The following is a 27,439-nucleotide window of genomic DNA, read 5'->3' on the forward strand; positions in this document are numbered from 1 at the left end:
GAAGGAATGGCTAATTTCACAAACAACTACATCCCAAATGGAATAGCTAATTTTACAAACAACACAATGTTGAGACCAGTCTCAGGGTTTTCTTCTCGGTTTGTCAAACGTTTTACGAGTCTTGAATTAATACTCATGTTGTTGTTGTTGTTCGTGTCATCAATTCTCCTGAGTGTACTCCAACGCATTCATAATAAGGAGTCTTCCCCAAAACTAGAGAATGATGACTGGCAGGGAATATGGAGAGGTTTAGGAAAGGTCTTAGAAGCATGGGGACCTGCAGTGTCATGGGATTTTACTCTTGAACACCTGTGGGATCCTGAGAGAAACTAAGCCAGTATCTGAGTCAGGGACTATGCGGCTTACATAAATCTAAGGAGGTACAACTTATTTGGGGTTTGGCTTGTGCTTACCGTGCCCTATATAATACCATTCTGGAGAGAGAGAGTTTCCAAGCTGAGGTTCAAGCCAAAGGGGAAAATGCCCAAGTCAAATCTAATCGATCACAGGAGACACCAGTAACAATACCAGTTGCTCCTGTGCAGGGCAAGAAATGGAAACGAATGTCTTCGCGTCTTGAACGAAAAAGAGAAGAAGAGGAGGAGGAGGTGGAGGAAGATCCAGGCGAGGGGCCCTCCTCAGAACCACCACCATCGCGAAAGGCAAAAGGGAAAACTAAGAGACGTGCAGAAGAGAGTGATGAAGAGGAAATCTCTATTACTACTCGCCGGCCTCTAAAGATGACTGAAATCCAAGGTTCAAGAAAGTAGTTCACACGGCGCCCGAATGAAACTCTTGTTTTCTGGTTGGTTCGCTGTTGGGACAGTGGGGCCCATAGCTTGTCTCTGGATGGTAATGAATCTCGCCAACTAGGTGCCATTGCCAGAGATCCAGCTAGGGTCATATGCTTTCTCTGGAACCATAAGGTTTTTTTCGTGAGGGAAAGAGCCAGCTTTTCGTAGGCTGTGTGTGGCCTTTGGCAAGGGTAGGCAATACAATCTGTCAGTAAGGCATTTTAGGTGCTTCAGGTTTGTAAACTTGTCCTTTTATTTTTTTAGGCAGATTTTTGGAGCATGGGAGTACTGCGGTACGCTCTGTTGTGTGGGTTTCTTCCTTTTGATGATGACAATGTGATGGCACTCTACAGGAGGATAACAGGAGGTATCGATGGTGCTAGAATACACTGAGAAGGGAAATAGCTGAGCATGACAAGAGGCCTTGCTTTTCTGATGACAGAACATGCTGAGCTGTACTGTGTGTGGAAAGGCCTGTCTGCTGAATATTGTCCCCCTTTTTTTTTTTTTTTGCTGCTTTGTCTACCAGTATTTTGTGGATTTGGTTCTACACTTGGTTGGCCTATGTAGCCTGATTATATAATGTGATAGCATGGAGAGTTTAAGGAGAAGTATTTACTTCCCAATGGGCTAATTTTTGTATCTGGTTCTTCAACTGGCTGCTCCCTATTACTACCTGTAGTAAAGATACAAATACATCGTTTGATTTACCAGAAATTAATGTTATTGAATGCCAACTCTTCTCATGTCTAGGAAGAGCAAAGTTCTGCATCTACTATCAGAATTTCCTCTTCCAGAATCAGGAGGAAATGTAGAGACCCCTTCATTGATTGCCTTCGAATTCAGCAGTTTGTTCTGTTTCCTTTCAGAGTGCATAACATCCTGAGCGTGTTAATCAAGAGACATGGCTTTTTAGTCTGGTGTAAACTATGTTGTGCATTGAGCCTTTGTCCCTTTGTAATTAGGACTTTGTCCATTTCTGCAGGACTGCAGAAAATCCTTTGTGCTAATCAACACTCCAATTTGCAGAACGTGGCAAATGGAAAATGATCCAACTGCTTCAGGTGTACATTTCCTTAAAATTGTGAATAGTTTTGGACTGAGAGTTTGTTAGCAGAATGGAGCTCTTGAAGCTGTCCAAGATTGTTTCTGCACCACTTAGTTCTATCTGTCTGATGCACACAGGAGCTGAGGGCTGCATTGCTTGAACTGGTGGAACTTGTTTAAGTGAACTGGGATGAGCAAGTTTCAGAACTGAGTCAGAATGCAGTAAAAAATGGATGATCTCACAAGTATTAAGATACTGGCTTGCTATTTCTGCACTGAATTTGTTTTAATTGTATGTGGCTGTGATCTGAGAAGTGCTTGAAATGCAGACACCGAGGCATTGTTGTGTAATTGACTTTCGCACGTTACAGATCCTGAAATATCCTGGAATCTAAAACTCAGAATTGGTTTAAGTCTACTGCTTGACTCTAATCAGGATCATAGCATCTGTGTTCAGTGTTCTTTTCCCTGTAATGCTCCACATCACTTCATTTGGGAAGTACTTAAGGAAATTGACTATGTGCCATAACTGTTGTTAGAACAAAGTATTTCTGGTGTGATCTTAGACATTTTGTAGCTCTTGTGAGCAGTTTCCCTTCCAGCATCGCCCTCAGCCAAGTACGTGTTAATTTTTACCATTAAATTTATTCAAGCTATTCTTAAAGCAGAGTCTGTAATCTCTGTTCCTGTGCTTTGAAAGAAAAGAGATGTCAATATCATCCAAATAATTTAATAGCTCCTTTTGAGCTAGTTGTTCAAGGTTCATTCTCAATCCTCTCTTATTTTAGTTAAGAAAATAACTTTTTTATTGCAGAGAGGAAAATACACTGTTCCAAAATGGCTTTCACCTAGCAGCACGCTGCTACTTAACCAACTGCTACAGGTAAAAGGGCTGCTTCTATTCAGATTGATGTACAAAATGCTGTTGCATAAGCTCAAAACATTGATGGAGTGCTTAGAAAATATGCGGTGTTTAAACAAGTTAAACTGTTCCACGCCTGATATCCTTGAAGAAAAGGTTAGCATTGCCTTGTGCTGAAAATTCTCAAATAATAACGTAGTACTAGTTAATGGTTATAGAGATAATTACAGTTTTAATAATTAAACAGTCTTCAAGCAGCTTGCATTTGGATGTTTTTAATTGTGCTGTATAATTAAAAGCGATTTGTAAACAAAAGATGTTTCATAAAGGAAGCTGAACGTACTAAGTATGCCCTTGGGCTGTATCTACGCAGTCTCAAATACAAAATCCTGCTGGAACATTTAGAGAACCTATGGTTACAGTAACTGTTCTTCACAGCTCAGGTGTTTGACCTTCCTTTTGGTGAAGTGAATAAATACCACTGGTCTCTATCTGTGCTTCTAGGCACCTTGAAGTTCTTAGGAAAAGAATAACTGTCTCCAGTTCTTCTTGATGATATAAGTAACAGCTTGAATGTTGCTGCCCAAAGAAGCAGATTACAGTTAAACACCTGTTAAATCACCCTTGGCTCATGCAAGGTTATTCTGATGCTGTTCAGCGGCAAAGTAAATACCCAGTAAGTACGCACACTTGAAGAAGCCTAAGTATTTTCTGGAATCTTTTCTGGACCACTGGCATCCTCACAGAATAGGAGTGATAATACATTTCTTCAGAGGCTGCTGACAAGTGGTGACTCTCGGGGGTCCATTTTGGCGCCCTCAATACTTTTGTCAGTGACAGAGAGAATGGAACTAGAGAGCACCTTCAGAAAGTTTGCAGGCAGCCCCATGCTGAGAGGTGCGGTGGATAAAACAGGAGGTAGGGATGTCTCGTCCCTGATGGTAATCAAGGCTGGGTTGAATGAGGTCCCGGACAGTTTGATCTGGTGAGTTGCAACTTTGCAACTTGGAGCTTGATGGTCTTTAAGGTCCCTTCCATCTCAAGCCATTCTATGAGTCTCTGGAACTGTGCTTGTCCTCCTTATCTCTCAATTGTCTGACCTGTGTGAGAGGTTGGGGTAGCGGGGTTGGGGTGGGGCTGGGAACTGGGTGTGTGAGGGAGATTCTTGCTGCAGATACTGAGAAGTTGCTGTGTATTTGCAGCCAATGGCTGCTGCTGGCCACTGGGTGCCACTGTTTCCCTGAAGAACAGCTGTGCTGATGGTACCACCGTGTGCTGTGCATGCCATGCAACTGAATAATTAAGGAGGGATAGAGGTGTAACTTCTGCTCTCGTGAAAATTTCATCTGCTGACAGGCTTTTGTACTTGAATTCAAAACCTGTTGCCACAGAGGGACCAGTTGCTGAAGTTTGGTGACTCTTTCTCAGGGGTCTGTGCTGGGTCCGGTCTTGTTCAACATCTTCATCAGTGACCTTGATGAGGGGATGGTGGCCACCCTCAGCAAGTTTGCTGATGACACAAAGTTGGGAGGATTGGCTGACACGCCTGAAGGCCGTGCTGCCATTCAGCGAGACCTGGACAGGCTGGAGAGCTGGGCAGAAAAAAACCGGATGAGGTTTAACAAAAGCAAGTGTAGAGTCTGGCATCTGGGGAGGAATAATTGCATGCACCGGTACAGGTTGGGGGATGAGCTGCCGGAGGGGAGCTCTGCGGAGAGGGACCTGGGTGTCCTGGTGGACGGCAGGTCAGCCATGAGCCAGCAGTGTGCCCTTGAGGCCAAGAGGGCCAATGGCATCGTGGGGTGCATTAAAAAGAGCGTGTCCATCAGGTCGAGGGAGGTGATCCTCCCCGTCTGCTCTGCCCTGGTAAGGCCTCATCTGGAGTACTGCACCTAGTTCTGGGCTCCCCAGTACAAAAAAGACAGGGATCTCTTGGAAAGAGTCCAGCAGAGGGCCACAAAGATGGTGAAGGGCCTGTCCTATGAAGAAAGGCTGAATGAACTAGATCTGTTCTGCCTCGAGAAAAGAAGACTGAGAGGGGACCTGATCCAGGTCTATCAGTATCTGAGGTGTGGGGGGCAGAATGGCGAGGCTGGACTCTTTTCAGTGGTGAATGGAGACAGGACAAGGGGAAACGGACAGAAACTGCAGCATAGGAAGTTCCACACAAAATGTGCGAAGGAACTTCTTTACAGTGAGGTGACGGAGCACTGGAACAGGCTGCCCAGGGAGGTGGTGGAGTCTCCTTCTCTGGAGATGTTCAAGACCTGCCTGGATGCCGACCTGTGCGACCTGCTGTAGGGAACCTGCTTTGGCAGGGGGGTTGGACTCGATGAGCTCTGGAGGTCCCTTCCAACCCCTACAATTCTGTGATTCTGTTTACTCCTTGCAGTATTTAGCCCTGATACTAACTATTTAAAATAGAAAATCTGAAATGGTGGCTAACTATTGACTCGATTGCTGCATATCAGAAGACTATCGTGGTGATATTGGCTCTGTGAGATGACTTGGAAGCTGTTCCTTCAGTATAGGTCTTGTTCTTGCAGCTGGGGCACCTTGATGAAGACTGTGTAACAGAACTTCCTGTGTTTCACAACCAGAGCAGAGTATATCGGCATTAATATCAGAGGTAATAAAAGTATGTAACTCATTGTATTTAAGCTCATTACTACAGTAAATAACCTTTCTGTGTTAACAGACTCTAATGCTTGCTTATTCTCAAACACGAAGTATTTTATACCTTTCAGAGCTAAGGTACCCCTGCTGAACTCCGTATAGTCTATCTGTAGCTAATAACTACATTTCTGAAGTTCACATTTATTCTATTTTTCTCCTTTAATTTTGTTTTCTAAGCCTTTCTGTTATTTTCTACCATGTTAAAATCCTTATGAAATGAATCCATTCCAGTAACTTTTGAAAATAAATGAGAAAGCTAAACTGAGTGCTTCTAGAGATACTGTATAAATGTCACTAATGACATTCCAAGCTGCAGAAGAGATTTAAAACACGATGTGTACTCTGGCTTTAACCTGAATCTGAAAATTGTTTCTTGAAATTGAATTGTCTTTCTACTAAATGGAAAGTGGTAGAATTTGGAAGGATTGTTAAGATTAATTAATATGTTTATTATTAATGTTAATATAACTTTAGTAGGAATAGATATAAAATGTAAGTTTTACCCAGGAGAGACGTTTCTACTTTTTTTCCAGGTACAGAAAATAATGAGAACAATCTACCTACAAGGGGAAGAAGTTCTTCCATGTTAGTCTGTGATATTTTCACTGTCCTTTATTAAAGGACTTTTAATGCCTTATAATTGTACTACACTGTGAGTCTATCAAGCAATTCATCCATGGTTCTCATAGTCGTCAAAAAGCTGCTGAAAATCAAGTTGAATGTTGATGCTCCTTGGGGCTGGGCTGAAACATGACCCCCAAAAATGGGAGTCCAGATGAAATACTGTGCAAAATGCATTAACAGGAGCTTTGCCATTCACTTCAGTAGAGACATTCTGGCACCAGCTTTACTCTTCACTTTCAGCAATTGTACTGCTCTCAAGCAAAAACAAGAGCAGTCTGCTTCTTTATCTTAAACTTGTTGTGTGAACAGCTAAGGTCTGAAACTAGCCTGATGTGATCAGACATGAAGGTTGCACATCAAGGGGAAAATATTCCAGACATGCAGAAACGTTTAGAACGCTAAGCTTTCTTTGTACTGACAACTTCTCTGAAGAGATCTAAATACTCTTGTTTTCAGGTGGAATTATGACCGGATGTCAGCAACCTATCTCTTGATTCAATCCAGGAAGGTTCGTGGCAAGCGCATCCACTTAAGAATTCCATCACAAACGACGTGCCAGTAAAACACAGCCAGCAAGCCAGGGGGTAGGTGTTAGAGTTCAGCACAACATTCTGGTAAAAATGCTTCTGTGTGCTAAAGCTCTGCCTGGTAAACAGCCTGGTGGCCTAAACATCTGTAAGAGAGATGTGTGCAGCCAGTCTTGGTCATCAAATCTTGTTCTATGTTAAGGCCACTCACTTTGTGTACGAAGGCAGAGGATGTAATCTCTCTAGATTTCAGGGAGGCCTTTGATCCTGTCCTTCGTGGCATCCTTCCAGACAAGTCATCCAAATGTGAGATGGACAGGTACAGGCAGTCACATATGACATCTGACAGTGCAGACAGTGCACTGCAAGTGGTTTAACCATATGTCAGGGCAGGTTACTCGTCTATTAATTACGGAAGTTCTCACAAGGAGCGTGCCTTTAGATGCATTCAGATAATGAGACAATTGCTGTGTTCCTAAAACTAGCACGTGGTTCCACTTCTCATGGAGATGTAGTAGAAAATTTCTTCAACGTTCGTTATGTTTTTTTGTTTTTTTCTGGGCTGCTATTTTGAGTGAAAGAGAAGGGTATGCTTTTACTTAACTGTGCTCTTACTGCATCTTGCTTCTAAATGAAATGTAACCTGTACTTTCACATATCTACTCGGTGTGGCATTGAAAATACTTAGGCTAGCAATGTTAACACTTGCATTTACGTGATGGACCAGAAATGTGTCCATGCTATAGCAGCTCCTCTGAGTTACAAAGATGTTTGTCCTCATCCTTAGTGCTGATACTGCACGTGTTAACTCTGCCCTTTAAAGTACTAAGCATTTTTTACAATTGAAGATTCTTCTGTTCCAAGTGCTGGGGAATATTGTTCAGAAATGCTCGATCTCTGCAGGCTAATGTGTTACTAAGAGTTACTGAACATACCACTTTCCTTTGTTAAGTGTTCAACGAAGTGCATTACAAAGGCTAGTTGTTCACACAGGTTTTATTTTTGTCTTAAGACTGCATGTGGTAACTTCTGATGTTGGTCTTACGGTAAGTTTAAAAAGTAAAAGTAGGTATTTCTTACATGAGAAGTGCAGAAGTGTGATTTCAGCTCGTTTTTGTTAGATATTCCTGAGAGTTAAAAATTTAAAATACTTTTGTTGTTCTATTGGAAGTTCTTACATTCAGGATAGGTTAAAGCAGTACTTAGAGATATAACAATAAACTGTGGAAGTATCTCTTGGAAGTGTTGAGAAAACATCGCTGTCTGGGGCCAACTGCTGCTATGGAAAGCTGAATCTTCGAGCTTTATTGAGTTGTCTCCACAAATTCAAAGCTGCTCTACAGAGCTCTTTTCCAACATGTGGACAATAGAACTTTTTAGGCCGTTACTCAACATGTAGTATTAACTGTGGTGTTGCAATTCGCACCTTTCACATAAAGGAAAATGTGTTTGATGTGGAATGCAACCTTTTGACATAGTAAATTCCTCAGTGTTTGTCCTGAGACCAGTAGCAGAACAAGAAACCAGTTCTGGTCCTCATCCCTTCCAAACCTGCTGTACTGCACTGTGCCGGCCCCTCAAAGACTTTTGAATTACAGAGCTCTGGGGGGATCAGTCTCAGTTTTCTGTTGTGGTCTTGTTGTTCTAGTAAAAACCTATTTTATCACTCTGAAGATGCAGACTAGAGATAGATAGGAAGCTGGCTTTAAAAAAATAAAAAATAAAAAATTGCTAATCGTGAGAAATCCTGACTGAAGAAAAGTAAATCCTCTACTGCAGAAACATACCTGCTTTGGTTTGGATACTTTCTTTCAGAGAGCCAGTGCACAACAGTCATCGCAGTTAAGAAGCCCAAAACACCAACAAATACATATGAACTGACAGCAACGGAGATTCTTCCTGAGAGGAGGGAAGTGTACAGTTATCTATATATGTTTTTGGTTCAGAGCAGTGCTGCCTTAATCAGTGAACAGCCTAGGAGACATTGTTCGCAACAGCAAGCTGTATTTCCTTTCTCTTGGTTAAAATTTTCCTAAAACCTCTTGCTGTATTCCCTGGGAAGCACTGAAAGCTGAAAAAAAATAAAATAAAATAAAATAAATTAAAACTAGAAGTCACTCATCTTCAGAATGCATTCCTGTTTTCCATAACATAAATCCCATCTTGTTCCATTTTCCCCGAGTGCTGCAGTTTTAAAATGCATCTCTGAGCTTAAAGCTCAACTCACATGTAAGCAGAAACTCTCATAATACACAACACTTCCTTTTGTTTTCTTCATTCTGATCTGATCATATTCTAATAGTGCGTATGAAATAACTACAGTCTGATTGCTGAGGAAAGGTAACTAATTAATTTGGTTTTGTAACAGGTGTCATTCTGTGGATTTAGATCTCAACCTAGCTCATGTGGAGAGCAGCCAAAAGAAGAGAAAGGCCAAACGACTTGGAAGTCTTCAAAGAGGCCTGGATAAAGTGATTACGGTGCTTACAGCAGGCAAAAAAGGAAGTGATTCAGCAGACATGGGCCAAGAAAACTTAAGGTATGTTTGCTAGAGAAATATTTTATGGGAGTGATAGCTCTCGAAAACATTTAATACTATTAGGAATGGCCTTGTGAAAAATTCTGCGATCTGAGTTGCCTGCGCTCCGTAGAAAATTGCACTTGCTCGTCTTGTTTTTCTATTGATATAATGGCCCTGTTATTGCCCAGGGATTTAGTGCTGGCTTCAGCTCAGGTGAGTCACCAGCACGTCATGGGAGAGGGCTGACCATTGCTTTTTGCATGCCATCTCTCCAAACTGGAGGAGGATGCAGGATGGGTTTAAAGGAGTCCTAGCTGAAAATATTGAATGATGTTATTTCTGTAGAGGTACCGCTAGCTTTCCCTCTGGTTTGAGGGAGCTTTGATAACATTCCTTGCTGGCTGTTTTCCTTAGTTCAGGAGTGATACACTTGGAAAGGAGTTCTCTAGCATCTTTTCTGGAATTCAATAGAATCCAGATTAAAGATTTAAAGATTAATAAATTCAGCTGGTGAAGGAATTTCTGATGCGGTCAGTGTGACTTTTGATTTTCAAAGTTTTGATGTCTCTGCAGCCAAGCCATATTTTTTTTTATTACTGAGTCTTTAAATAGCCTTAAAAATAATAATAACTTAGTGCACTGCATAGAACACTTTTGCATGAAACTTACACCAGGCAAAGTCGATATATAGCATCAGTTTTAGATTTTTAGAATCTGCATACATTGACTTTTTCATGAAGTGAACAGAATCATATAAATCACTTGAGAGGAATTTATATTTGAATCAGTAGATGACATGTTCAAAAAAAATTGTGATTCATGTGAAAACAAGGCTGTTATGAAGGCATAAACAGTTCCATAAAAGAAATTGACGCATCTCTCCAGCTAGCTGTCTTCTGGAGCTGTAGCTTTTAGGGAGATCTCCAGTACAGTCACAGGAACAAGGAGTCTGGAAGGGAGACCTCTGGAGATCATCTAGTCCAGCCTATGCTAAAACAAGTTCTCTACATTAAATAGTGCTGGAAAACATCCAGGGGAATTTTGAATATCTCCAGAGAAGGAGACTTCACAGTCTTTTTGGGTAGCTTGCTCCAGGGCTCTGACACCCTCAAGGTAAAGAAGTTATTTCTCGTGCTTGTGTGGAACTTCCTGTGTTCCAGTTTGTACTCATTGCCTCTTGTCCTGATGTTGATCACCTCTGAAAATCATCCGACACCTTGACACACTTGACACCTATGATTCAGATATTTGCAAACGTTGATCCCCTCTCAACCTTCTCTTTCCCAGGCTGAACAGCCCCAGGTCTCTCCGCCTTTCCTCATAAGGGAGGCACAGCTAGACTGTGCCATTGATCACAGCCCTGGCTTATCAGCCAGTTCTCAATCCACCTCACTCTCTAGTATTTATCCCACACTTTCTAAGCTTACCTATGAGGATGTTATGGGAGACAATGTCAATTCATTGTCTTGCTGAATTCAAAGTACACAGCAGCCGCTGCTCTTTCCTCATCTACCCAGCTGGTCATGACATCATAAAATCCTTAGAGTTGGAAATGGACCTCTGAATGCCATCTAGTCCAAGTCCCGTGCAATGAACGGCGACATGCACAGCTAGATCAGGTTGGCCAGGGCCTGATCCAACCTCTCCTTGAGAGTCTTCAGGGATGGGACATCCACCGCATTATGAGACAGCCTGTTCCAGTGCCTCACCACAGAAGAGTTCTTCCTTATGTAAATCTACCCTCTTTGAGCTTGAAACCATTTCCCCTTATTCTGTCAGACCCAGCTGAAGATTCCGTCCCCTTTTTTGTCCACTGAACAGTCCACCCATCAAATCCATACCTTTCCAATTTGGAGAGAAGTATGTTGTGGGATACCATATCAGAGGCCTTACTGAAATTGAGATAGGTGATATCAGTGGCTCTTCCCTTGTCCATTGACTTGTCCACTATGTGACGCCATCATGGAAGGTCAAGCAGGATTTGCTGTTGGTGAAGTCATGCTGATTCTCCTGTATCACCTCTTTGCCTTCTATCTGCCTTAGAATGGAATCACAGAATGTCAGGGGTTGGAAAGGACCTCTAAAGATTCATCTATTCCAGCCCCCCCTGCCGGAGCAGGAAGCTCCGGTCACTCAGGAACACTTCCAGGTGGATTTTGAATGTCTCCAGAGAAGAAGACCCAACAACCTCTCTGAGCAGCCCATTCCAGTGTTCTGTTACGCTCACCTAAATAATTTTTTTCTCATATTTATGTGGAACCTCCTGTGTTCCAGCCTGCGCCCACTGCCCTTTGTCCTATCACTGGGTGTCACTGAGAAGAGCCTGGCTCCATTCTCCCTGACACTCACCCTTTACGTGTTTATAAACATTAATGAAGTCACCCCTCAGTCTTCTTCAAGCTAAAGAGACCCAGCTCCCTCATTCTTTCCTTGTAAGGGAGATGTTGCGCTCCTTCCACCATCTTTGTGTCTCTGTCCTGCACTCTCTCAAGCAGTTCCCTGTCCTTCTTGATCGAAGGGGCCCAGAGCTGGACGTAATATTCCAGATGCGGTCTCACCAGGGCAGAGTGGTGAGAGAGGAGAGCCTCTCTCGCCTACTGACCACAGCCCTTCTATTACACCCCAGGATGCCTTTTGCCTTCTTGTCCACAAGGGCACAGTGCTGGCCCATGGTCATCCTGCTGTCCATCAGGACTCCAGGTCCCTTTCCCCTGCTCTCCTCTCCAACAGGTCTGTCCCAGCCTACACTGCTACCTGGGGTTGTTTTTGTCCAGATGCAGGACTCTACACTCGCCCATGTTACATCGCATTGAATTCCTCCCTGCCCAACTCTCCAGCCTGTCTAGATCTAGCTTCCAGGAGGATCTGTTGCATGATTTTTCCTGACACAGAGGTGAGACTGACAGGTCGGTAGTTCTCCGGGTCATCCTTTTTACCCTCTTTAAATATGGGCATGATGTTACCTTTTTTCCAGTCTCCAGGGACTTTACCTGATTGCCACAACTTATATCATCGAGAGTGGCTTGAAGATTATATCAGCCAATGCCATTAGGAGTGGGATGCATCTCATTAGACTTGTGGATGTGTGAAATAAACAGGGTGGATAAATAAATGTGGATGTATAAAATAAAATGGTACCAGATCAGTCAAACATGATTTCCTATCGGTGAGCCCATGTTGACCAGTCCTGATAACCCCCTTTTCTTCCACTGCTTGGAGATGACATCTAGAATAAACTGCTCCATCATCTTCCCAGTGACAGAAGTGAGTCTTCCTGGCCCATGGTTTCTTGGCTCTTCTTCTTGCCCTTTTCGAAGAGTGAACTGACATGACTATCCTCCAGTCCTCAGGCACCTATCCTGTTCTCTCTGGCCTTTTAAAAATGAAAGAGAGTTGTTCAGCAGTCACTTCTTCTAGCTCCCTTGCTGCTTGTGGGTGCATGCCATCAAAGGCCATGGATATGTGTGCATTGAGTTTGTCTAGCCTATCTCTAATCAGATCCTTCTTGACCATCAGGAAGTCTTCCTTTCTCCTGACTCATTCTCTTACCTTCAGAGTCTGGGTTTCTGCAGGGCAGTCTTATCAGTCAAGAATAAAGCAAAAGCAGCATTCAGTAACTCCACCTTCTCACTGTCCTTTGTTGCCAGGACCCACTGCATTTGGTAGTGGGACCTCACTTTCCCTCATCTTCCTTTTGCTATTGATTTACTTACAGATGCCTTTCTTGTTGTCCTTGACCTCCCTCACCAGATATAATTCCAGAAGTGTCCTAGCCTTCCTTCTTGTAGCCCCGCACGTCCTGACAACATTTCCATATTTCTACAAAGCAGACAGACCCTTTTTCACATTTCACAGACTTTCCTTTTTTCCGTTTGAGATTTCTCTTGAGCTCCTCGCTCATCGTTGTAGGTTTCCTGCCACCTGCGCTTGATTTCTTACCCATAAGGATTCCCCAACTGTGAGCTTGGAAGAAGTGGTGCTTGAATGTCTACCAGCTCTATTGGACTCTCTTACATTATTTATTGGGCCTTAGCTCCTTCTGTTGTTACAAAGTCATCCACGGGCAGTAAGAGACACCTGTATCCACCAAAAGATAAACTTCTTTATCCTGTTCCCCCAGCTGTAATTTAAGCAATGGATCTGCTAGGGTAGACTTTCCAAATTCCCATCCTTCATCTACGCATCCAGAAATTGTTCCCTCTTTCTCAGTAATTTACACATTACTTTCATTCCAATGGGGCGGTGCCCTACCTGGGCTCTTCCAGCCCCCATGTCTCTGTGAGTGGATCCCTGGGTCCTACGGCCCCACTCCAGTGCCGTGACACTAACAGCTGCTGTTATTCCCAATTTACCTCCTCCTCTCCAGAGGCTCCCAGTACCAACACTGGGATTCTCTCTGCGGAGCCTAGTCTCACTTCCAGTGCCATGTCCTCTCCACCTCCCCCTTTGCAAGTTATGCTGTTTACAGCAGCCGTCTCCGTCTGCAGCTCACTCTCCCACACCAGGTTCTGCTCGCAGGGGAACATTGTGGGGGGTTGGTCTCACACCAGCACAGGCAAACTCACTTTCTCTTTAACCCTTTTTCCTTTGTTGTACCCTCAGTTATACTTCCACATACCCTCCATTCTACTTCTGTATACCAGTAACAATTACCTTTCTTATACCATCAAAACAGTTTGTCCCATTCCTTTCAAAATCCACAAATCAAACCGTACAATTCTTCAACTTCCACAAACACCCAGCACTTGGTCTCTCATGATTAGGGTACTCAATTAGAAAACTGGTCCCATTTTTCCATTTATGTTCCTAGTTTCTTATTTAATATTCCCCCTGGCCCTCCTGCAACATCCTTCCAATGTGACAACATACACCTGAGAGGTGTTTTGTTTATTCGTTTGTTTGTTTGTTGTTGTTGTTGTTTTGTTGGTATTTCTTTCCCTTGCGACCCTCCCATAGCGCTATTTTGTTGTTTTATTAGTTTACTAACGTTTCCACTAATTACTCCTTTTACCCTGAAGTTTCCCCAAAACAATCCCCAAAACTTGTTCCACCACTGCTGTCCACACTCCAGACACGAGTAACACCAATCCCCTTAATATATCTCTTTACAAGCTAAACAGAGTATAACATAATCTGGACAAAATAATATGTGAAATATACACCTTTCTTCCGGTCTGTCACTGTAATTTATGATATATAAGTTCCCATATTCATCCCACTCCAAAAAGTTCATTTGCATTTGCACTAAAAACCATTCAGATTACCTTTTTCCCGATTTATCAAAAATAAGAATTTTACTTCTTTATTGGTGAACAAGAGGGATGGGAATGTAACAAAGGACCCCTGACTTAAGGCACTTGATTAAGAATTGATTTTTTTAATGACAGATTTAATTTTGTTTTAAAAACCAAAACAAAACATTTGGCAATCAAAGAAAAGCTATATAAATACTGGTTAATAAGCTTTAATATCATACCAAAATACTTTTTCACATCAGTTAATATAGTTAATAAGGTATTTATGGATTTTGCTTATATACATACAATATATGGCTTTATTTCACAACAACAACAACAAACACCAAAGCATTGCTAACAGCAACAATTAGTCACTTTAAACAGATGCTGACAGTGAGCATGAGATTATTTGCCTCCTTTATACTCGTCCATTAAGATCTCATTTTAATCATTTGTTTAGAAGCCATTTTTTGTCCTGCTTGTTTGATACTTAAGGATTTTGAATCAGATTCTGTGAATTCTTTTGCCTGTGAAATATCCTGAAGCTAATTCTGCACCTTTTTTATCTCGGCAGCACTGAAAGGTTTCTGTCCAATGCACAGTTCAAGTTGCAGTGATGCTGAATTCACAGGTGAGAAACAGGAGGAGCTTGCTTGATTTTGGTATTCAGCCTTTTGTTCACTCCTAACTGAACAGGCCCTATGGATGAGAACTTTGACTGAGAAAGAGAAATTTCAGAACAAAAATCTACAGAGAGCTGCAGTCTCCAGAAAGGTTTCCAAGTATTTCTCAACTGCAAGATGGATTGCTGCTCACAGGAAGCAGTGTGATCCATCTTGCCGAAGGATGCAAAAAAAAAAATCTTGCCCCTTTTGATTTTTGATGCCTTTCATCGTTCAGCAAAGAGCATGCACTGCCCTCCTGCCAGCTCCACCTGGTTATGGTTTGCCAGGTCCCTGCTGCCCTGGGTTTCTGCTGAGAAGTTTGTTCCAGCTGCCTGCAGTAGTAAAGGGTGGGGAAGAAATGGTGGTGAAGAGCTAAGGCTGTGCACGGTAATTTTGCATGGATTGAAATGTGGCACCTGAAGGCACTGTTTCCCTCAGAATAATGCTGGTGTTTGCAGGTGTGTTGGTTTAACCCCCTGAAGTGATGTCTGAGAGCGCCTGTCTTCTCCACGTGAACTGAAAGACGGATATGCCCAGAAATTGCAGCTTGTGCAGATGTTGTGAATACACCCCCAAATATTTCCTTTAGTGATAACTAACGTTTCAGCACTCTGATATCCATCTCTGGCACGATCTGGAATGCTGCAGCTCTCAACAAACCTTGGCTGCCTGTTCCCACCAACATTTATTCCTTTCTCTCTTCAGAAGCAGCGCAGTGCTGTTCCCTGTGCTAGGAAGCAGCAGCCAGCAGGCTGCCAGAAATCCAACAGTGCCTTGCAGTGCACAGGGGGACGCGATGGGGACAGACCGTCCTTAGCACCACGCAAAAGTGAGTTTCTTCAGTCCTCTGTCATGAAGTATGGAAGAATGCATTTTAAGTATTACTTCTGAGTGGGTGCAGTGCTGCAGGGATGTCCAGTAACCATGGTGGAAGCATTAGAGAGGCCGACAGCGGCAGCTGATGGCAGCAGTGAGACAGAAGTCTGTGTATAAGTAGTGGTGCTCAGAGCTGACTGAATTCACTTTAGGGACAAAAAATCCATGTCTTGATTTCTGCAGCTGATAGTGTTTTGTTTGCTGTGCTCTGCAGAATGCAGAGCTGTCAGGCAGACAGGGTTCCTCTGCTGCCATCTGAGCAGGAATGAGAGCAGTACTGCTTTGTGTAAGCACATTGCAGTTTAAACATCAGTTTCTGTTCTGGCTGTAGAACAGTGTCTGTCAGTTTTTGGGGGTGGATGTGGGCTGACAGTGCTGCTCCCGTTGTCTGTGAAATCACACACGATCTGTTGTTGCAGGGACAGAGCCTGCGCATCCATGGGATGGTGCTGGGCATGGGGGGAAACGGAAAGCCTCCCCAGGTAAGAAGCTCTTGTGAGCTGTGGTGTGGGTACCTGCCTCTAAATAGGGCTGCACAAAAGGCTGTGTGTGATGGAGGAGAGAAGATGGGCACTGCAGATCTGTGCTGACTGCAGAAATGGCTCACCATTGAAGCAGAAAAAAGGCAAATTGAAGAAACTGCACTTGAAGACAAGAAGTCTGTGGTTGGCTGTGCTAAAATGTTCCTCCAGATAGATGCTCTTCATGTCTTTCTTGTTTCCCTTCTGCCAGAAGCTGATACAAGCAGCCTTCCACTGAAGCACTGCTCTGTGGAAAGGCACAGGAGAAGCATGGAATGTGGCACAGCACCAAAGAGAGGTACAGACACAGCAGGCATCTGGGTTTGGTGCCCTGTCTTTCTAGTTAGGCTTTCTGTCTGTTCTTTCTGGGACTGTTCTCATTGCATGTTGCTCGGGGTCTTAATCCCTGGGATTTAGTTACCTCTCCTGTCCTGATTTGTACTGAGAACCCACAGTTGATACAAGATCCTAAGATCCATAACCATGAATACCCAAGATTAGATTTTCTAGTACTGTGGCCTGTTTTGTAGAATGAAAGTAGTTCTGGACTCTCTTTAAATCCTGTTGCTTTTCCTTTCTTTATGGTGACAGCGAGAGGTGCTGAGTCAAATGGAGAGAGACGCATGAATGCAGTACAAGAAGTCTATTCTGAAAGAGCTCATCTAAGAACTGAATCAAAGCTCATGTACGGGCTGGAGGGCTTCTTAACAGAGCAGGTCCCAGTGAAGGGAGAAGACCATCCCCTGCAGTGAGCCTCCACTCCCTCTCCAAGACCCTGCCTGAAAGAAAGCGCAAGGACTTGGAAGGAGCAAAACAAGCAACAGAGCAGCTGCCTCCCTACAAAAGAGTGAGGAGTGAGTGCAGCAGGGAGAAGGCTCTGAGGATGTATCAGAGTGGGGACAGCGTGCTGCCTCCAGCAGCACAGCCTGGGCCTGCCGCAGCGCAGAGCTCCAGGCGAAGAGGTAAGAAGGTGCTGCGGTACCCTCCCCGGTGAGCTGCTGCCTTTGGTGAGGCATTGAGTTTGCTTGGGGTTGGCTTTGCTTTTTCCTTCTCTGTGGAGGGGAAAAGAGTTGAAAGCTACAAAGTCCAAAGGCACTGAGGTGCCAGAATATGTAACCCCATCTTTTTCCATTCATTCCATGATGGTCTTCTGTGCGTCCAACTGGAAATGTCATTCACTGAGAATGGCTTCCTAGTCCAATTTCAAAATGAAATTACCTTTTTTCTTACTTCATAGCAAGAAGAAAAAGAAGAACAGGACAAAAAAAGAGGAGAGCGGAAATGATGAAGGCTTCTCTGAGAGCTGCTGCTGCACATGCAGAGGTGAGTCCTTAGTGAGCACAGACACACACACTCTTGTTGTTCTCATTGCCTCCATCTGTCAGACATGAAAGAGTGCTGAGGGAAGCAGCGTAGTAGGAAAACACCCAGCTGTGCATTTGAGGAAATCACACTGTCAGTGAGGGCTGCCTAGGGGAGCTTGGATGCCTTTCTCTCACTTGAGGACGCTGTTAGTAATGGCCAGAGAGTTTTGCTGTGATGAAGAAGCTTGCCATGTCGGGCACTGCAACTTTGAAACCGCGTCTCACAGCAGAGCATGAATCTTACCATGGGCAGCTGTTGTGGGAAGTAACATCAGTGACCTGAATGGCAGGAACGTGCTGTGCTGCATGGGGCCATTCTGGAAGTTTTCTGATTAAACTTTCTTAATGAGATCTCCCTAGATTGTTTCTGTCCTATTTCTACACTCACTTTGTTTCTTTTCAGTCTTCCACAGTGAACAGTCTTGTGGAGATGATGCAAAAGCTGCAGCTGAAAGACTGACAGGAGGAGCATCAGAAGGCAGAAGCAGTGCACAGCGTTACAGGGCAGCACTGCGAGTGCTACCCAACTCAGCATCCAAGTCTTTTTCTGTTGCTGTCAATCAATAAACTGTCACGATTATGCACTCAGAAAGAGCACACGGCCTGATTTGCTGAGCAACATTCCATGAGCTGGTACATGACCTCCCATGTGCAACTCCCACAGCTCCATCAGTGAACACTGGAATTTATCAAAGCAATGGATGCACCAATCCCTTGCACTGCCCACAAACGCGCTGTCTGCAAAGCACGTGCAAAGAGCTGTGAGCAGCACAGCTCGGCCATGAGCACGCTAAGTTAGAGAACAGCTCTGTGCAGATGTCTGAGTTCTCCTGGGGCAGCACTGAGCATAAGTGAGCATGTGCCCCTCACCCTGCAGGCATCTCTGCTGGGGGAAGAGAGGCTCCGCCGGCTGCCTGATCCCAGGAGGCAAAGGTGTTCTCCCAACTTCCCTGCAATGGTTGCTTCCTTCATCTTCCCCCGTCTTCAGCTGTTGTAATACTAATTCTACAGATGGGGCTTGAGTGTGTCTGTCATCATGGCACATCTTTGTTTTGGGTTGTATCACTTTGGTTTTAAAAGCCTAAGCTAAAAACTTCAGAGTGCACACTAAATGAGGGGTCACAGCCCATGGAAGTGGAGAACTTTTGGCATGAAGGTGTTGTTTGGTTTTATAATGAGTGTATAATAGGCAAAGTTCACCTAAAGGATGGCATTTTGTCTAAAAATGACAGACGTTTTTTCAAGAGTAGCAGAAATTCCTGGTTTTAGTTCGATTACATTTTGGTGTACAGAGCTCATCATTGGAGTCTTTTCTGCTGGGCTCTTTTTGAAGGAGGAATGCTTCTTGGTGAGCCTGTGCAAAGTTTTTGGATGTTTGAAATCAATTATGAGAAATTCATTATTAAAAAGAAATAATTACCTTTATGCATACTTTCTTGTTATTCCTTTTTCCTTACCACTGCATCAACAAATATACCACTGCTTCATGAAGCCTTTTAAACACCAGTAAGTTGGAAACTATTGATGCTTGCTTTATTTGCAAAGGATTTTTCACAGCTTTGAGGGTATATTTGAGGGGTATTTACCCCATGTTCAGGGGGACCTTCATTCTCCACCCCTTTCTTCCTCATGAAGCCAGTGGAGAAGTGGAAAGAAGAGATTATGGTTCTATAGAGATAAAGGGAAAATAATTTACTAGAAGTGGTAAAGAACTGTGAGACTATACAGTATAAAAGGAGTCAAGGGCAATGAATCAAACAAACAGAAACAGAAAAATCTCTGAGCCATTCTGCATTGTCAGCTGACCAGGTGGAAAAGGAAGTCCTCACATCACATCACATTTGGTTTTTTATTCATATCATAGAATAATAGAATCACCAAAGTTAGAAGTGACCTTCAAGATCATCCAGTCCAACTGTCTGCCTATCACCAGTAGCTCTCACTAAACCACATCCCCCAACAACATCTAAACATTCCCTGAACACCTCCAGGGTTGGAGTCTCCTCCCTCTCCCTGGGCAGCCCTTTCCCCCTCCCTGGGCAGCGCCTGACCGTTAGTATTTCCCAACATCCAGACTGAAGCTCCTCTGGCACAATTTGAGGCCATTTCTTCTTGTCCTGATACATGAGAGAGGAGGCCGACCCCCATCTCACTATAACCCTCCTTCAGGTAGTTATAGAGAGCAATGAGATTTCCCCTGAGCCTCCTCTTCTCCAGACTGAACAATCCCAGCTCCTTCAGCCACTCCCAATCAGACTTGCACTCCAGACTCCTCACCAGCTTTGTTGCCCTTCTCTGGACACGCTCCAGGGCCTCCATGTCTTTTTTGTAGTGAGGGACCCAACACTGAACACAGCACTTCAGCTGAATACAGGGGAGATTACCATCTCCTGCTCCTGTGCTATTTCTGACACAAGCCAGGATGCCATTGGCCTCCTTGGCCACCCAGGCACATTGCTGGCTCGTGTTCAGCTGAGCATCAACCAACACTCCCAGGTCCGCTTCTTCCACACAGTCTTCCAGCCACTGTGCTCCAAGCCTATGGCACTGCCTGGAGTTATTGTGGCCAAGTGCAGGACCGGCCCTTGGTCTTGTTCGACTTCATCCCACTGGCCTGTGCCCAGCAATCAGCTTGTCCAAATCCCTCTGTGGGACCTTCCTACCCCCAGGCAGAATGATGCTTCCTGCTTGGAATTCATCTGCAAATTACTGAGGGTGCACTCAGTGCCCTCATCCAGGTCATCAGTAAAGATATTGAAAAGTATATGTATGTATATATTCATAATACTCTAGAAGGGAGGGGAGAGTTGCAGTGTTTAGAAGTGTTTCCAAAGTTTCAACAAATTTAAATTAATGGGGAAAAAAAAGATGTCCAGCAGAGGAAGTTTCTCAGACAGAGAGAGACTTTCTTTTGGGTAGAAATCAGATTTTTTTATATACCATAGAGTCTGAAGAAGCATAGGATACAACTGGATAATGCAACCATTTCAAATAATATACAATAGACACCATTAATATCCGTCTTTCTTCTGAGACAGACAAGAGATGATGGTTTTTCTTATATTCTCTTCAATAATTTTTTTCCCGAGGCTATTTCCACTTCCTGAGATGATAATTTTTTTTTCAATTTCTTGTTTTATCCTCATCAGTGGTACATGCCTGCCATCCTATTTCTTTCCCAAGCACAATTCAAACCAAACCCAGATCCCATTTTTGTCAGAGTCAACACCAGAAAATAGTGATTTACAGAATTAGTAGATGTGCCATGCATTTCCCTAAAGAGGAGGAGGGAAAGCTGCTTCATGTGTATAAAAAAAAATCTTCCCCAGGCTCTCTTGGGCAGCTGGCCTTCACTGAGTCCCAGAGCCACACAGCACTGCCTGCTGCAGACAGTAATAAAAGTGTAACTGTATGTAAGTGCTGTTGAGGAATGGGGATGTGGGATGTGGTCAGTCCAAAACATTTTGCCTCTGTCTCTCCTTCATCCTCAGGCTCTTTCTCTGCTTCAGCACAAGGTATGCAGTCCTTCCATGGGATGCAGTCCTTCACAAAATGAGATTCTCACAGTTCAAAATTCACCATCTCCATGTCCGTACAATGGGGTGCAAACAGTGCAAACCAGTGGTGTGTCCTTTTTCAAGCTGGCTGGAATATCCTCTTGTCTAACAAAGGGTAGCTTTTGAGCTCAGCTCACAGGTGCCTTCCCTGCTATGTATGACCTCCTACCAAAATCTTGCTACATGAAACCAATGCAGATGCAAAGGATGCATCCAACATAATGAGACCCATCTCCAAGCCATGCTAATTTGGGGTGCACTGTGCTGTATAGCACGACAATGTGAGCATACCCCACTGTCAGAAATCGTAGAATCATAGAATGTCCTGAGTTGGAGGGATCCACAAACATCACTGAGCTGAACACTTGAGTCCCCACAGGTCCATCAAAAAAGCTGAACCTATCTAAAAGCACCGCTCCAGTTTCTTGAACATCAACAGGCTTGGGACCATGGCTGACCACCTTTCAGAGAGACTTTTGTTTTTTCCCAGTATCCAATCTGAGTTTCTAAAGATACAGCTTTAAATCATTCCTTTGCAATCTATCACTGGCCGCCAGAGAGCAGAGACAGTCATCTCCCTCTCTGCTCACCCCCATAAGGATGTTTTACATAGCAGTGAGGCCGTCCTCCAGTACTCTCACTGCCAGGGTCCCTGCCATGTACACGCAGCTCTTCACAGAACTGAAAACAGGTCCAAGTCTAATGCACTTTCAGACAGTCCTGTGATTTAATATACAAGAAAAGTAAAAAAAAAAAAAATCTGAATAAATAAATAAATACATACATATGTATCAAAATATCAAAGTCATGTAAGCAATGACATTAAGATTCTTACGGTGTTATTTACCACCCAAGCTGATGGAAAGACAATCTTGCTCATTTGGTCTCATTTGCTTTATTCCCAAGTTTGCAAATAAGCAGCACAATGGCTGCTTATTAATTATCCCACCTCACAGAGTCAGTGGATCTCCCTGGAGGCAGCAGCCCTCTTTTCCACTACACGTATGTCAAAAAAGTATGTTTTCCAAACCCCAAGGATTTGTCTCTTCTTCATTAGGGGCTGGGAGTGGATTTTGTGTTAGGAAACAGCCTGACAGACCTCTAAAATGGAGACCCCAAAGGCAGGTTCACTCACAGGCACAGAAAAATAAGGATCTGTCACATGGCCAGTGGTGAGCTGAACATGTTCATGCTGCGCTCTGTGATGTATTGGCTCAATGGTTGGACTCCAAGGGCTGTAGTGCACAGGGCTACATCTGGCTGGGGACATTTCACAAGCAGTGTTCCTTATCAGGCATCTAGACCTTTGGGAGAATTGTCTGTAACAGCACATGACGTGATCCATAGGGGAAATCAAAGTGTACAGCTGCTGCATGGGAAGCTTTTGTCCCCAAATACTGAGTGTCAGCTAGAACTGCCTGCTCAAGACAGCACAGAAAACAGAAGTATCAAACTAGGGGCACAAAGCTCCAGACCCCTGGTGACAAGGGGATTGTGGCACCCACATCCAGGTGTCCTCAGCACTGCCTAGAAGGGACTGAACCACAGGCAGTTATTTTTCAGTGATGTTCTAATTCTTCTCGTTTCCCTCTGAGCAGGGAGGATCTGAGCGTGCGTGAGACAATGAATGCAGAATAACAGGTTGGGGGGGGGGAGTGGGGGGAGAGGAGGGGAAGAGATCTTGGAGGGAGGGAGGGGAGCGGAGAAAATGTAAAGGATGCGTGGAGGGGAGAGGAATGAACCTAAGGGCACACAGAGCAGAATAAAGCCGATCTGAACCCACTACCACACTCAAATCGTCCAATCCTGTTCCCAGATACCCCCATTCACACTCACACATCCCCTTTCTCGCACCTAGAAACGCTCCTTCCACACACACTTAAATGGAGTAACCGTGCCACGCACCCAAACGCTGCCTCGCATTTCCAAAAGCCGCTGCAGCACCTCCCTCGCAACCGCGCCATTCCCCTTCACGCCCACCCGCATTCGCCCTTCTCACTCCAAACGTCCCCGCCCGCAGCCGGGCACCGCCGTCGCCCGTCCCGCCCCGCCCCCGCCGCCCCATCCCTGCGCTCGGGCTCCCTCTGCGGCCGACCGCGTCCCCGCGCCCGCCCCCGCCGCAGCCGCCGCTCGGGCCGCACCTGCGGGAGCGGCAGCCCGGGGCGGCAGCCGGGGCCATGCTGGGCAAGGACTATATGCTGGCCATCATCCTCGTCAACTGCGACGGTCAGCCGCGCGGGGGGCGGCCTGGGGGAGCCGAGGGGAGCGGGGGGGGGGGCGGGGCGCGCGGCCGAGGCGGCGGCCGCTGTCCGCGGTGCTGAGCTCGCGGCGCTCGGCCCGGCGGGGTGGCGCATCCCGCAGGCCTCGTCCTGTGCGGGCGGGAGTGGGGGGGCGCGGCGGCACCTCCTTCTCCCAAGGGCGGCTGGGGATCTTCGCGCTCCGAACGGCGCTGGGAGTCGCGGAACCCCCCGCCCTTCGCCCCCTCCGCGATGTAGGGGCCGCAGAGACGGGCTGGGCCCCGGCGAGGCGGGTGCGGAGGAACGGCGCGTCGGAGCGCTGCCGAACCGAGCTCAGACAGGGGGTGCTGAGAAACCCCGATAGCGGACGGGGACGGAGTCCGGCGCTGGGAGCGTTCGCGGTCCATCGGGAGGCTCGGCCTGGCCAATGGCAGCTGCAGTGCTGTCACTGGCGGATGGCATGACGCCCATCCTTCCTGGCAGCACCACTCTGAGGGACAAGCAGCGCAGGGGGCACGATGACCTCTGTATTTTTAGCCGCAGACCCAGGAGCAGATCCCATTACTTATCCACACCACGAGCTTGTTCTCTCGATCTCTCCAGGGCTTGCAGGAGAGGGCCGTTGCCCTTCCCTGGCCATGCTGGGAGGAAGTCAGTCCTGGTATACTGCTCTGCTGGCAGAGAGCTAGGAGCTGCCCGATGCTGGGGATGTCCCTGAGCCATGCCTGGGCAGCCTATCTCGGTGCCTCCCTGGCAGGGCCATCTCACCTCTCAGGCTGCCAGTGAGGCAGCTGCCTGTACCGACCATGGTGCAGGGGGTCTGCTGCTGCTCCTGCAGCAGCTCTGGTATCTCTGCAAACCATCCTGCTCAGCACTCCCCTGTTCCATGCCGGGGCACCAGGTTGCAGCCACTGTGCAACCATTTTCTCACCAGTTTATTGCTTACTGCTCCCTGCAGCTGGGAGCAGCTGTGGGAGCTTTCTCCCTTGCCTCACCCTGTCTCTGCATAGACAACCTCTGGAGTGACCAGAGCCTGGAGACGGACCCTGACCTTCCTCCCGGCTGGAGAAAAATCCATGACTCTCTGGGCACCTACTACTGGCACGTGCCCACGGGCACAACACAGTGGCAGCACCCTGCTCTCTCTAGCAACCTAGGAGGATTCCTGGAGGCTGATGGAGAGGAGACGCTCCAGGAAACGGTATAGGACATGGGCAGGGAAGGAAGGGCTGGTGCTGGATCCCAACAGCCAGTGTGCAGACACGGAAGTGTCTGGGTACTTTGTGCAGCCACTATAGCAGGACTCTGTCACCCCAAAGTCCTGCTCAGTCCATTCCTAGCCAGAGTTAAATCCCTTGAAGAACTTCAGGAAGCCCCACAGTGTCCCCACCCCAGCCATTCCGCCAGGCTGTCCATGAGCTGAGATTGCTTTCCCAGAAGGGAAGCCTCTTACGGGTGCCTCTGCAGATATATGTTCTCCTGACAACCCCTCTTCTCTCTCAGGACTGCCAGGTCTCTGTGGTGAAGCACACATCAAAAGCCAGGCCTGTTCCCAGCCCCATGGCCTCGCTGACCAGGAGGTAAGGTTGCCCCTGTGCTCTGCTGACTTGTGGCCGGGGAAACTCAGGGTTCCACCTACTGAGGCCAGAAGTTTGAGCTGGCACCATGGTAGGATGCGGCCCTGACAGTGGTGTGGGGGTGTTCTGCTGCTCCTTGGGGCTCAGAAATGCTGAGCAGGAGCTTACCACTCCCCACCTCATCCCATCCCTTCAGGACGTCGCTGACATGGCAAGGTGATGACTTCCAGCAGTGTGGTGCAGAGCCCAGCTCCAAGGTAATGCATCAAGGCACTTCCTTGCACACGCACAGCCTGAGGGCTCCCTGCACTACCATGTACAGGCTGCCAGGAGTGGCACAGGAGGGAGGTGGCAGCAGCTGACAGGCACCAGGGTGGGAGCAGGGCTGGCCATATAGGCACAGATACAGATACAGGTACAGGATAGGGCTATGTCGGCCCGGCAGAGGCCCACCATCTCTCTGCTCAGTGCTTTGCTGTGCGTTCACTGGGCTGGGTGGAGATCCCCGAGGAGGACCTAGCGCCTGGCAAGAGCAGCATTGCTGTCAACAACTGCATCCAGCAGCTCTCCAACAGCCAGGGCCGAGGCTCTGCAGACAGCTGGGGAGAGGTGAGCTGCACGGAGGTCCTGCTGCTGCGCTCCGCGGAGTGCAGTGCTGCAGGACGGGGCTGTTCCCATCCTCAGTGTAGTTCTGGGACATGGGACGTGTGCGGCTGGGCCGCTACCAGGTAAGGGTGCCCCCGGCTCCCCGCAGGGCCAGGACCTGGTGATGATCCTGAAGAAGGACACCATGAGCCTGGTGGACCCTTTGGACCACAGCCTCATCCACTGTCAGCCCATCCTCAACATCCGCGTCTGGGGCGTCGGCTGCAACAAGGGCAGGTGCCGGGCGCGGGGCGGGGCCGTGGGTGCGCCGCAGCTCCACCGCTCGGCCCCGGGGGGCCCAGGCACGAACTGACCGCTTCACTCTTCCCCCACCGCCACGCCGCGCACAGGGACAGGTAACGGCAGGTAAAGCTTGTGCGGGGCCGAGCGGAGCGCCGCTTCTGACGGGGCTAAGCTCAGACCTTCGCGGTCTCGCAGGGACTTCGCCTTCGTGGCGAGCGACAAGGACACCTGCGTGCTCAAGTGCCACGTCTTCCGTTGCAACGTGCCCGCCAAGGGCATCGCCAAGGCGCTGCACGGGATGTGCTCCCAGGTGCGCTCCGCGGATCCCTCTCGTCGGGCCGCTCCGGGAGCGCCGGGCCCCGCACGAACCGGATCGCCGTCCCCGGCAGATCGTGGCAGAGCGCGCAGCAGCGGGCGGCAGACTTTCACCGCGCAGCGCCGCGCTGGAGTCCATCTCCGTTGCCACGTGGCCCCTGCGTACAGGTACCGCACGCGACCCGGGAGGATTCGGGGTCCGGGCTGGGGCGGGGGTCCCGCTAACCGCTCGTGTCCCGGCAGCGGACGTCCAGGACGCCGTAGGGAGGCCGCCCCGGCAGTACGAGGCGTTGTACATCGGCAGCCGGCCCGTGCCCAGGGCAATGGGTAAGGCCGCCCCGCCGCAGCCCCTCCGCAGCCCCGCAGCGGGCGGGGAGCACCGCGCGCCTCTCCCCGCAGGGATGGACGTGCTGAACGCCGCCATCGAGCAGCTGCTGGCGGGCCCCGGGCGGCACAGCTGGACGCCCGCCCACGTCTACGTGTCCGACTCGGCCGTGCGGGTGCGGCGGGCGCAGGTGGGGCCGGGGCGGGGCCGAGGGGAGCGCGGCGGGGTCGGGGCGGGACCGGCGTGGCGCCCGCAGGAGGAGGACGGGGCGCACGTGTGGCAGTGCGAGGTGCGCTACGTCACTTTCCTCGGCGTGGGCCGCGACGCGCACACCTTCGCGCTGATCGCCGACACCGGGCGGCGCTTCCAGTGCGCGGCGTTCTGGTGCGAGCCCGACGCGGGCACCATCTCGGAGGCGGTGCAGGCAGCCTGCATGGTGAGCGGGGCGGCGCGGGGCGACGGGGAAGCGGATCGGGAGCCGCCCGCCGCCACGCCGCCCGCGTACCCGCAGGTGCAGTACCAGAAGTGCCTCGTGGCCGCCGCGCCGGGGCCGAAGGCGAAGCGCGCTACCGCCGGGGGGGCGAAGGCGGGCGGCGGCAGCGGCGGCGCGGCGGGGCCCGGTCCGCGGAAGCGCGGGGTGCTGTCGCTGCTGGAGGCGTTCCGCCAGCGGCACGCGCTGCTACACCTGCCCTAACGCGGGGCTGCGGGGCTCGGCCACACCGCGCCCCTCCGCCGCCCGCCAATAAAGCTCCGCAGCCAGCTCTGCCTCCGCTTCGCTCCCGCCCTCGGTTCCGCCCTCGGTTCCGCCCTCGGTTCCGCCCTCGGT

At 47.7% G+C, this 27,439-nt stretch overlaps 2 protein-coding genes and 1 long non-coding RNA gene across 3 annotated transcripts; all 3 read left to right on the forward strand.

The window, feature by feature from the left end:
• Positions 1-3,185: 3,185 nt before the first annotated feature.
• Positions 3,186-6,013, forward strand: LOC122169921. Its single transcript, XR_006171677.1, has 3 exons — positions 3,186-3,379; positions 5,250-5,332; positions 5,913-6,013. It is a non-coding gene; the product is annotated as an uncharacterized LOC122169921 (long non-coding RNA).
• Positions 6,014-8,906: 2,893 nt separating this feature from the next.
• Positions 8,907-17,627, forward strand: LOC122169919 (zinc finger CCCH domain-containing protein 11A-like). The gene is made up of 7 exons (XM_042836440.1): positions 8,907-9,069; positions 14,863-14,919; positions 15,659-15,782; positions 16,249-16,311; positions 16,562-16,648; positions 16,942-17,312; positions 17,588-17,627. The coding sequence occupies exons 2-6, from the start codon at positions 14,905-14,907 to the stop codon at positions 17,100-17,102; spliced, it is 450 nt and encodes a 149-aa protein (XP_042692374.1). The 5' UTR covers positions 8,907-9,069; positions 14,863-14,904; the 3' UTR covers positions 17,103-17,312; positions 17,588-17,627.
• Positions 17,628-23,436: 5,809 nt separating this feature from the next.
• On the forward strand, positions 23,437-27,307 carry APBB3 (amyloid beta precursor protein binding family B member 3). Its single transcript, XM_042836445.1, has 10 exons — positions 23,437-23,497; positions 24,519-24,709; positions 25,012-25,088; positions 25,282-25,342; positions 25,554-25,694; positions 25,840-25,967; positions 26,081-26,086; positions 26,169-26,283; positions 26,363-26,456; positions 26,532-27,307. Exons 1-10 carry the CDS (start codon positions 23,449-23,451, stop codon positions 27,305-27,307), a joined length of 1,638 nt encoding a protein of 545 aa, XP_042692379.1. The 5' UTR covers positions 23,437-23,448.
• Positions 27,308-27,439: the final 132 nt, after the last annotated feature.

This window comes from Centrocercus urophasianus, unplaced genomic scaffold (genome assembly GCF_019232065.1).
Source record: "Centrocercus urophasianus isolate 14NV4802_14NV808 unplaced genomic scaffold, USGS_Curo_1.0 seq_60, whole genome shotgun sequence".
NCBI lineage: Eukaryota > Metazoa > Chordata > Aves > Galliformes > Phasianidae > Centrocercus > Centrocercus urophasianus.